This window comes from Rattus norvegicus, chromosome 7 (assembly GCF_021556685.1).
Source record: "Rattus norvegicus strain SHRSP/BbbUtx chromosome 7, alternate assembly SHRSP_T2T, whole genome shotgun sequence".
In the NCBI taxonomy this organism is placed as follows: domain Eukaryota; kingdom Metazoa; phylum Chordata; class Mammalia; order Rodentia; family Muridae; genus Rattus; species Rattus norvegicus.
In genome coordinates this window covers 13,133,172-13,145,247 of record NC_141540.1, presented here as the reverse complement: position 1 = coordinate 13,145,247, position 12,076 = coordinate 13,133,172, and the positions used below count along the sequence as shown (strand labels likewise).

The following is a 12,076-nucleotide window of genomic DNA, read 5'->3' as shown; positions in this document are numbered from 1 at the left end:
GAAGGGCCCTAATTGGTTCTTGATTTGGTCAGTAAAGATGGCAGAAGCTAATTGCTGGTTAAAGGATAAGGTGAGATTTGCTGGCTGGACAGGAGGACAAGGGAATGCGAAGTGTTTTCTTCACTTCGCTGAGACGGACAGCAAAAAACTCCTGACATCCTGGCTATTCCTAGTTGCCCTAGCTGATTCATGTCATTTCAGTGGAGGCCTGTTGGTTTCTGCTATATCACACCATGGCTGGTGATTTGAGGTACTTGACACTACTGAACTAGACTGCTGGTATCCTGACAATGGAGAGTAAAATTGCCCCAAAGAACTACTTCTGAAGAGGTCCATATGCCTTTGGCCCCTACTTTGGGCAATGGGCTAAAAGGGAGATGGGGTGGTTGAAGCATTTGAGAACCCTTATTAAAAGTAGGTTTTAAGAAAGTCTGAGTCAAAAGCCCCCTGCATGATCTTTAACACTTAGAAGTAAAGCTTAAGCAAGGACTACAAGAATTGGTAACACCCAAGGGAGCCCACTCCACATACAGTAAGTGTAAGTCTACAGGAGATGTTTCTTAGACAAATGTACCTTTTGGTAATATTTGCTCTTGAGAAAAGAACATTGTCCAGATGTAAGCTAGACTTTGGCTTCCTCTAGCATCTGCCTACAGCCAAGGGAGACCAGTCAGTATTGTTTTAGCATAAACATGAAATGATGGGTAAATATCTCTTCTCTCCCCATTTGGAAGCCACATGGATGGGGCATCATGGTGACTTTTTGCTATTACAAGAGCTTACAAAGTGGCTGGTTTTGGAGTCATTTTCTAGAGAGTAACCTTAGAGGTACTAGGAAAACCAGGAATCTAATGGAAGGGGCCCTTGTAATCCTAGGAAGAGACCAATGAGTTTGGACATTTTAGTCCTTTTAAGACACAAGCCAAGGACACCTGACAGTTGAGATCTTTTAGAGGATCTCTGATGGGTACCCCAATACTGCCACTGAATACAAATACAACTAGAAAAACCAGATGGGCTATTTTCCCAATTCTAGTAAGGTTACCTCTTCAGAAGGGGTGGGATAAGAACCAGAGGTAGTAATTTTGTAGGTAGGTTAGGATAAAATGGCCTCAAAGAAAAGAAGCCTGTTGCTTTCTTCTTCTTCTTCTTCTTCTTCTTCTTCTTCTTCTTCTTCTTCTTCTTCTTCTTCTTCTTCTTCTTCTTCTTCTTCTTCTTCTTCTTCTTCTTCTTCTCCTTCTCCTTCTCCTCCTTCTCCTTCTCCTCCTTCTCCTTCTCCTTCTTCCTCTTCTTCTTTTTAAAGATCTATTCGTTTTATTTTTACAAGTACACTGTAGCTGTCTTCATGCACATGAGAAGAGGGCATTGGATCCCATTTACAGATGGTTGTGAGCCACCATGTGGTTGCTGGGAATTGAACTCAGAACCTCTGGAAGAGTAGTTAACGCTCTTAACCAGTGAGCCATCTCTCCAGCCCCAAGCCTGTTGCTTTCTTGACTAAAAGGCAGAAGTGTCACTTGAATCATTAGCATTTTCATTCTTACTAAAGTTTAAAGATGCAAAAGTGTTTTCAGAGTTCTGATCTCTGAAATAAGTGCGTTTACTTGCTTTAGGAAGGAGAAACAGTAAAAGTAGTGATGAAATCTTATTAAGAGTGGAAGCCCCAAGAAGAAGAGAACAGGATCTATGGCCTATGGGCAGGTTTAACATTCTAATAGAGACAAACCAATATCTAAGCCAAGAACCATTCAATGAAGCAGGATTCACCCTAAGTCATTGGCACAGGAGACAATTTCATGAACAGAACACCAATGGCTCAGACTCTAAGATCAAGAAGTAAAATATGGGACCTCAGGAAACTGCAAAGCTTCTCTAGCAGAGGACACTATCGATAGGACAAAATGGTAGCCTACAGTTTGGGAAAGGACCAACCCTACATCAGACAGAGGAGTAATACCCTGCAATAGTATCTAGGGATACTTTAGTGCCACCATGGTAGTTCTGGCAACCAAACCCAGGTCTTCTGCAAGAACAATAACTGTTCTTATCCGCTCGGCCATCACTCTTGTCTTTTTTTTTTTTTTTTCATCAGTCTTGTCTTAAGTGTGACAGATTTTCAAAATTTTACACACACACGCACACACACACACACACACACGCACACACGCACACACACAGACAAAGGCTGAAAACAGGTGTTAAGGAAATTGAAGTTTGCTTTAAAGTCAGTCTTTGGGAGTTGGGAGATGACACTGATGAATGCTGGTTGGACTTGGTGGATTCGGTCAGCCTGACACAAGCTAGAGTCAGACTGGCCTGTGGGAAATGTGTAGGGTATTTTCTTGATTAATGATTGATATCATAGTGCCCATCAGCTGTGTTTGGTGCCATCCTGGCAAGTAATCCTGACTTGTATAAGAGTGGAATCTTAGCAAGCCATGAGATCAGAGCAGTTCCTTAGTCAAAATTCTATTGCTGTGAAGAGACACCATGAACATACCATCTCTTATAAGGAAATCATATAATTAGGGCTGGCTACTATTTTCAGAAGTTTGGGCCATTATTGTCATGACGGAGAGTATGGTGGCACACAGGAAACATGGTGCTGGATTTGGAGCCATGAACTCCAAATCCAGATCCTCAGGCAGCAGGAAGAGAGACACTGGGCCTGACTTTGAAGCTGCAAAGCCCATCTCCAGTGACTTGCTTCCTACAAGGCCTTGTGTACTCCAACATGGCTAAAGGTTTATGATGGTTTATATATGCTCTGCCCAGGGAGTGCACTATTAGAAAGTGTGGCTCTGGGGGCTGGAGAGATGGCTCAGTGGTTAAGAGCACCCTACTACTCTTCCAGAGGTCCTGAGTTCACTTCCCAGCAACCACATGGTGGCTCACAACCATCTGTAAAGAGATCCGATGCCCTCTTCTGGTGTATCTGAAGACAGCTACAGTGTATTTATTTATTATAAATGAATAAATCTTTAAAAAAAAAAGAAGGTGTGGCTCTACTGGAGTAGGTGTGTCACTGTGGGTGTGGGCTTTAATACACTAGTCCTAGCTTCCTGGAGGTCAGTATTTTGCTAGAAGCCTTCAGATGAAGATGTAGAGCTCTCAGCTCCTCCTGCCTGGATGCTGCCATGTTCCTGCATTGATGATAATGGACTGAATCTCTGAACCTGTAAGCAGCCCCAATTAAATGTTGTCCTTATAAGAGTTGCCTTGGTCATGGTGTCTGTTCACAGCAGTAAAACCTTAACTAAGACAAGGTCCTAGTCTCTATTTACACAGCACTACTCTCTAATGACTGCACATTCAAATGTATGACTTTGTGAATACCATTCTTATTAAAATTTCCACAGTCAGAAAGCAGCATTTACCAAGTTGACAGCATATGTGAAATGCGTAAGCCTATAGTTTATATTTATGTCAGGGGTTTTCATTACAAAGGAGGTTCTTATGTGGCTAGTGAAAGACTTTGTGTGTACTACATACCCAGCATACATTAGTTCATACCTTGTGAATGAAGGAAAACCAAATTAGTGGGTGTGCAGTTTAGGGAAATTACCTTTTGCTAACTCGTTCACATGGGTAAGTGCAAATGTAGTTGGTTCACTTCAGTCTGGTGGTATTATTGAGACACAGTCCATTTGGCTTGGTTTCTGTAGATCATAAAACACTGAGCAGGTACTGTTTGAGGAGGAATTATGCCACTGTGGGGGCAGGCTTTATGGTCTCCTATGCCCAGGCTCTGGCCAGTGTGAAATGAATGTGCCTCCTCCTGGCTTCTTTTGCACAAGAGTCTCTTCCTTGCTTCCTGAAAATCAAGTGTAAGATTTCTCAGCTGCACCTCCAGCCTCAAGTCTGTACACAGCTTTACTTTCTGCCATGATTCTAATGGACAAAATCTCTGAAACCATCATCAGCTCCAATAAAATGTTGGCCTTTATAAGATTTGCCTTGGTCATGGTGTCTCTTCATAGCAATAAAACTGTAACTTTAAGACAATAGTACCAGGGACTGGGGTTTTGCTATGATAGGCCTGACCATCCTTTTGTTTGGAAACATGTGGATTTTGGGATTTTGGATTAAGAAAGTGAAGAAACCAGCCTAGCTGGATCCTTTTTGTGATCAGACTTCATTTTATGTCCAGCATATCCTTAGTTTGAAGTTAGTAATTGGATAAACCACAACTTGTTTCAGGAACCACCCTTGATAATGGGAAATGGCAAATGTCATGTTCAAGTTCTCTCTCTCTCTCTCTCTCTCTCTCTCTCTCTCTCTCTCTGTATCAAGTTTATGATGCTAGCTAAATTGTTATGTAGACTATGACTTCTGAAATGTTTTTCTTCTGAAATGTCAACCAGTTATGTAATTGCCAAGTTGGAAGTCACCTCACCCTGCTTAGCACCCAGATCAGCACCTTTTATACCTATCCATGGCATTGGACAGGTTGGAGAGATCTGAGCTTGAGCTTGAATAAAGACTCTTGGCTTTTGCATATGAGCTAGGAATTGGCCCTCTGGTGGTCTTTGGTGGTCTCCAGAGAGCCCAGAGTCTGGTCATAACCATAACAGTGGATGCTTTAAGTGGGGCATAATGGTCCATACAAGTAAAAGCATAGAAGACAGTGGTACTGAGGGTGATTTGAACTCTGAAGGTCTGGCTCAAGAGCTTTCAAAGGAGAAGCATTTCAGTATGTTGCTTGGACATTATTCTTGTAGTAAAGATTGTGGCTGGTCTTCACCCTTGTTTGAAGAGTCTTCCTGAGGCCAAGGTGAAGAGATTTAGAGCAATTGCATTGGCAAAGGAAATCTTACAACAGCCTAGTATAGACTCTGTCCTGTTGTTCACTTTTATTAAGAAACCATTTTGCAAAGGAGGAAGATGAGGAAGGACAGATACAAAATGTATGGTTCAAGGAATAAAGCGGCACCAGGAAGTGCAATGGAGCTAAATCCTGAGTTAAAGCAGTTAGATTGAAGATATTAAATGGAATTAAGGGAATGATGACCTCAGACAAGATCCTTCCCAACAAAGCTTACTTTTTATCAATTGTGGTTTTAGGCCATAGTTATATCAGATCTGGCATTATTATGAACTAGTTATTTTTTCATTTGGACATAATGAGATATGAGTGTGTGTCAGTTTGACAAATGATGAGTTATGATGTCTTTTCTCTTTTCTCAATTTGACTGTGTCTGGAATGAACTACACTCCACAAGTGGTGGGCACACAAGTGATCCAGATCTCCAGGCAAGAGGATAACATGTTTTGATCATATCTTGAGTCTGAAATATATAGACTTTTGATCTGGATCTTGAGATGTGATGACACATTCTTTTGGTCCAGATCAAAACAAGCCTGCCTTTAATACAGATCTTGAAGTATAGTGGTTATGCTTATAATGATCTAGGAAAGTAAAAATGGGTCTGGGTCTGCTGGTACAGGGCTTTAATCTCAATGCTCAGGAAACAGAGGAAAGGAGATCTCGGAATTCCAGGCCAGCCCAGTGTACACAGTAATTCTTAGATGAAGAAAGGCTTAGGTCCATATATGGAGTCAGTGGTATGCAGATGTCTTGACTTGAAGGCCAGCCTGGTCTACAGAGCATGGTCCAGGTAAAGAAAAGCTCAGGTCTAGGCATCTTGTTAAGTACACTTAAACGAAGCAATCAGGAGACAGAGCCATGCGCCTCTTTCAGTTCAAGGACAGCCTGGATTCCAGAGCATATTCCAGGTCATCCAAGCTTGGGCAGTGAAGGCAATCATGGAAAACGGAAAGCTGGTGAAGATGTAATTGAACGAGGGGGCCATGTTCCAGCCTCAGCAAGCAGCAGAACTTGGCCACTTAGGCCACATGGCTTTGGCTTTGGAGCCTCAAATAGATGTGGTTACAGAATCTTCCCTTCCTGCCTAAGGAAAGCCTGGAGGCTAGATATATAGTGTGGGTCTGTCTTAGTTAGGGTTTCTATCGCTGTGAAGAGACACCATTCCAAGGAAACTCTTATAAAGAAGAACATTTAACTGGGCCTGGCTTGTGGGTTCAAAGGTTCAGTTTGAAATCAATCAGGAGAATATTGTCATCCCCAGGCAGCTAGAAGGGAGCTCTCAAATCCCACTCCCACAGTTGCACACTTCCTCCAACAAGGCCACACCTACGACATGAAGGCCACACCTCCAATAGTGCCACTCTCTGGGCCCAGCATATTCAAACTACCCCATTCTACTGTGTCGCCCCATAGGCTTGTTTAGATGTGAGTTTATAGAGGCCATACCTAAACATAGCATCATGTAAAATACATTTCGTCGAACTTTGAAAGTCCCCATAGCTGATAGCAGTCTCAGCAATGTTAAAAGTACAAAGTTCAAAGTCTCTTCTGAGATTCATCCAATCACTTAACTGTAATCCCCTATAAAGTCAAAATCAAAAGGCAGATAACATACCTTAAACATCACAGGATATAAATACCATTCCAAAATGTCACAGTGAGGAAATACTAGGAGAAACAAGATGAAAACCACCTTGGGAAGCTCCAAACTGCATCTCCAAGTCTGTTATCAATGTGTTCGTCAGATTTCAAACTCCTTTCACTTGGTTGACTGTAGCACAATTCTCCTTGTCTGATTACCCTCCTGTTAGCAGCTTTCCTCAGCAGATACCCACGGCTCTGGCATCTTGAACATCATGGACTCACAAAGGCAGCTTCAACATTACAGCTTCTTGCTCGAATATTTGGGATCCACACATCTTTTGGGCTCCTCCAAAGGGCTGGCATCACTTCTCCAGCTCTGCTCTCTGTAGGACTCTAGGCTCTGGTTGAGTCTACTCCACTGCTGCTGTTGTTCTTGGTGATCATCCCATGGTACTGGCATTGCCAATACACTGGAGTCTTCTGCTGCAACTAGGCTTTACCAGTAAGCCTCTCACAGGCTCTCTTCATGGCACCAATCCTCAACTTTTTTCACCTGACTCCTTCAGTCCTGGACCATCAACTGCAACTAAGGCTGCACTGCACCTTCACCAATGTCCTTCCCTGGCCCATCATACTACCAGGCCTTAGCTGTTCCTCATGACCCCTTTATACCGTCAAAACCAGTACCACCTGGGGTTGGGATGCATGGTGTGAAATTCACAGAGAATGAAAAGTGTCCCTGGGGTATTTTCTTAGTTATTGATTGATGAGAGGGTGTCCAGCCCAATTTGGGTTGTGGTGGTCCTGGCTTGTATAAGAAAGCAGACTCAGCAAAACACGAGCAATAAGTCAGGAAGAAGCACTTCCATGGTCTCTGCCTCAGCTTCTTCTGTCTCTATGTTTCTGCTTAAGTTTCTGCTCTCCCTGTTTTTGATGATGAACTGTTGTAGAAAACTGTGAATGAGACAAAATCTTTTCTACTCACTTTGCTAAATATGCAATGTTTGTTTAAATGCTCACTCATATTTCAGAGAGCATAGGATCCAGCATACAGAAAACATCTAAAAATATCGAAAAGGAAACAATGCCAGAATATTCCTTTTCCATGGTTTGTATATTTCAAAAGAACTCAAACATGTATATGTCAGAACAACTCAAACATAAAAATAAAAGTACAGGCTCTTAGGTATGGTTGGGCAGACACAAGAATGGACATCACAGGTGGAACAGAGCAATCACAACAGTCTTAGGGAAAAACAGGCGGGGAGACTTCCAGTTGGGGCACAGGCATGATATGAGGCAGTAACACCCGGCTTCACTTGTATCTGCAGCCTCCTGCAGTCATAGCTCATCAGTAACAGCAGATTGCTTATTTCCCAGAAATCTATTCTTCATTGATCTGCTTGAGTGTCTCTTGGTATTATGTGTTAGTAGTCATAACTCTTACAATGCCATATGGAATTCAGTGGGCCCGTAAATGAGATGTGTGATCCTCCTTTTCTGTTTCCTTCTTAAAACACTTGGAGACTGCATTTGAATGTCTGTGATATGGAATAGATGTGTGGAGCACCCAGAATTATGTAAGTATCGTCTCAGTGAAATGAGCATTTACAGTGCAGGCAGTCTCACCATTTTCATGATGTATGTATGGGCTATTTTAGGATGCAGTGACCTATGAGGATTTGCGTGTGAACTTCTCTCCAGAAGAGTGGGCTTTGCTGGATCCTTCTCAGAAGAGTCTCTACAAAGACGTGATGCTGGAAACGTGCAGGAACCTCACTGCTATAGGTAAGAATGTGAGTTTTCCTTCACTTTCTAAGCAAGGGGTCTAGTTTTTCTTGGTTATTGGTATACTTTTGTAATCTCTATTGTCAAAGAGGAAGAATGTAGTAAATAATCAGTCATGCTTCTCAGATTCACCAGAGATTTTAAGTTAAAATTTGCACAGTATCAAATAATATATTATACATTTTCTGGTACTATATTTTAGGCTACAAGTGGGAAGTTCACAATATTGAAGAACGTTATCAAAGTTCTGGAAGACGTAGAAGGTAATTTTCATGTGGAAGCTGATATAAATGCATCACTGAAGAAAATTTAATGTGCCCCGAAGTTTTAAAGAAAAGCAACAGAGGGAATAAGCGCAGGTTTAAGTACACTGATGAGCACTCAACTCTCAGAAGACCGTGCCCGTTCATTTCAGGGGGTTGAGCTATGTTTGTAAGGGATTCTTCTAAGAAAAAAGACAGCCAACAATAACTTAGCACTTTACACTCTTTTAGTCATAGCCCCATGACAGCCGTGTTGTGGAACTGTCAATCTATTTAGTTTCATCCCATTCAAGTATCCTTAAAAGCATGCACATTGATTCGGGATCCAGTGAGTGTCCAATACCTTTTATAAGCAAACAGTCCATAGTAAAGCTAGTGTCACTCTGTCCTTACCGTGACTTTCCAAAGTTTAGTGAGAGGAACAGTTTATGGGAAGCAAGGAGATTGTTGTCATGGAGAAGCCTTAATCCCTATGTCTGTGGGGGAGAAAAATTTCACAGATGTGACTGCAGTATAAAATTCTTTTTTTTTTTTTTTTATTTCCCTTTTAATAGGTGTAACATTTGTCACTCTGGATCCCAGCCTTGTGAGTGTAAGGGATATGGAAAGAGGCAATGTACCTTTGCAAGTAACAGTGTTCTTCAAAAAGATGAAAGATTCCACACTGAAGGGAAACCCTGTGAGTGTAATCTGTGCAGTAAACCCTTTCCAACTCTTAGTAGTCTTCAACAACATGATAGAAGTCATCCTAGGAAAAAACTCTGTGAATGTAATCACTGTGGTAAAACTTTTCCAAGTCGCAGTTCTCTTCGAGTACATGAAAGAACTCATACAGGAGAGAAACCCTATGACTGTAATGAATGTGGTAAAGCCTTTTCAACTCGCAGTCATCTTCAAATACACCAAAGAACTCATACTGGAGAGAAACCTTATGATTGCGGTGAATGTGGTAAAGCCTTTGCAAGTAAAGGTAATCTTCAAGTACACCAAAGAACTCACACAGGGGAGAAACCGTATTGCTGCAGTGAATGTGGCAAAGCATTTGCTACTCACAATAATCTTCAAATACATGAAATAATTCACACTGGAGAAAAACCCTATGGATGTAGTGAATGTGGTAGAGCCTTTGCATACAGCAGAGCTCTTAAAGCACATGAAAAAACTCACACTGGAGAGAAACCCTATGAGTGTCACCAATGCAGCAAAGCCTTTGCAGGTCGTGCTAGTCTTCGAAATCATCAAAAACATCATACTGGAGAGAAGCTCTTTGTATGTACACAATGTGGTAAAGCCTTCATAAGTCAGAGTGTTCTTCAGAGGCACGAAGGAACTCACACTGGTGAGAAGCCGTATGAATGTAGTCAGTGTGGTAAGGCCTTTGCACTCCTCAGTTATCTTCAAATACACAAAAGAACTCATACTGGTGAGAAACCATATAAATGTGATCAGTGTGGTAAAGCCTTTACAAGTCATGCTAATCTTCAAAATCATGAAAAACATCACACTGGAGAGAAACCCTATGGATGTAATCAATGTGGTAAAGCCTTTGTATGTACTAGCAGTCTTCAAATACATGAAAGAAGTCATACTGGGGAGAAACCCTATGAATGTAATCAGTGTGGTAAAGCCTTTACAAGTCGCAGTTATCTTCAAATACATGAAAGAATTCATACCGGAGAGAAACCCTATGGATGCAAGCGATGTGGTAAAGTCTTTGCGTATAGTAGTAGTCTTCAAATACATGAAAGAAGTCACACTGGAGAAAAACTTTATAAATGTACTCAGTGTGGTAAAGCTTTTGCAAGTCGCAGTTATCTTCAAATACACAAAAGAGTTCACACTGGAGAGAAACCCTATGAATGTAGTCATTGTGGTGAAGCCTTTGCAAGTCGTGCGAGTCTTCAGAATCATGAAAAACATCATACTGGAGAGAAACCTTATGAATGCAAGCAATGCGGTAAGATCTTTGCCCGTCGCAGTAATCTTCAAGTACACGAAAGAATTCATACTGGAGAAAAACCTCATGCATGTCAGCAATGTGGTAAGGCCTTTGTCTTAAAGCGAGATCTTCAAATACATGAAAGAACTCACACTGGAGAGAAACCGTATAGATGTAAGCAATGTGATAAGGCCTTTGTATGTAGTAGCAGTCTTAAAATACATGAAAGACGTCACACTGGAGAGAAACCTTGTGAATGTAATCACTGTGGTAAAGCCTTTTCAAGTCACAGTTATCTTCAAGTACACAAAAGAGTTCATACTGGAGAGAAACCATATGAATGTAATCTTTGTGGTAAAGCCTTTGTAAGTCACAGTTATCTCCAAGTACACAAAAGGGCTCATACTGGACAGAACCCAAATAAATGTAATCAATGTGGTAAAGCCTTTGTAAGTCACAGTTACCTTCAAATACATAAAAGACTTCATACTGGAGAGAAACCCTATGGATGTAATCAATGTGGTAAAGCCTTTACATATAACCGAGATCTTCATAGGCATGAAATAATTCACACTGGAGAAAAACCTTATGGATGTAATCAGTGTGGTAAAGCCTTTGCAAGCCGCAGTTATCTTCAAATACACAGAAGAGTTCATACTGGAGTGAAACCATAAGAATGTACTCAGTGTGGTAAAGCCTTTGCGTATCACACTAGTCTTTGTAATCACAAAAAATCTCACACTGGACAGCATCCTATGGATGCAATTGATGCAATGAAAGTTTGGCTCATCAGTATAATCTTGAAACACATCACAGACTGAATATTTGAGAAAAGTTCAAGATATAATCAGTGTCATAATACCCTTACATGTCATCGTCTTCTTCGAAGTCATGAAAGCGTTCCTACTGGAAATAACCAGTCCAATAAGTGCACTAAAGCCTTGTACACCAAGCACATTTTCCCACTGAGCCATCTTCTGGTGTTTATAGAAGATTAGCAGAACTATTTCACCCTTAAACAATTGTCTTGTTTTCTTATTATAAATAAATTGTCACCCAAGAATAGAACAGCACAGTAATTTGAATAATAAAACCTATTTGCAAATGACAGTTATCATCTGCCATCCATTTTACGGGTTATGTTAGTTTATTCTGAAGATTAAATATTTATTCTTAACACTTTCTAAGAAACACAAATGAATGGCAGATTATTTTCTCTCGTTTAAGGAGGTTGTTGCTAAGCCTGATGATCTGAGTTTATTCTGTGAGAGACAAACATGCCAATTTTCTCTGATTAGTATAAGTTTTATCTATGTCTTATGCATACCTATACAGCACCACATACATAAATATTTTTGAAACTTAAAGGACTAGTGAGTTCACTCAACAGTTGAAGATACTTGCTGCAGAACTTGACTGCGTGGGTTAAACATACACAGAGGAAATAGGAATAGACATGTGTAAGTTGGCTTCTGGCTGACACATGCACACCCTAGCACAGGTGTATGCACCCAGGTAAAAATTATCGAACATGAAATTAAGAAAACAAAATAGCCACAGCACATTGAGAACACAAATGATTTACCAGTTGTAATTTATACAATGTTGTATTCCAAGGGGTGCTTCAGTCATCAGAGAATGAAGGTTTGTGCATAAATCTTATGTAATCCTTTC

The 12,076-nt window shown here is 40.9% G+C and overlaps 1 protein-coding gene across 3 annotated transcripts in view; it reads left to right on the top strand.

The window, feature by feature from the left end:
• Znf624l (zinc finger protein 624 like) overlaps window positions 1-11,512 on the top strand; it is a 37,602-nt gene extending 26,090 nt beyond the window's left edge. For 2 of the 3 annotated variants that reach the window (NM_001408870.1, XM_087555269.1), the window contains 3 exon segments: window positions 8,074-8,200; window positions 8,403-8,463; window positions 9,018-11,512. In NM_001408870.1, coding sequence (NP_001395799.1) covers window positions 8,074-8,200; window positions 8,403-8,463; window positions 9,018-11,076 — 2,247 coding nt within the window. In that variant the 3' untranslated portion in view covers window positions 11,077-11,512. 3 annotated transcript variants of the gene reach the window in all.
• Window positions 11,513-12,076: the final 564 nt, after the last annotated feature.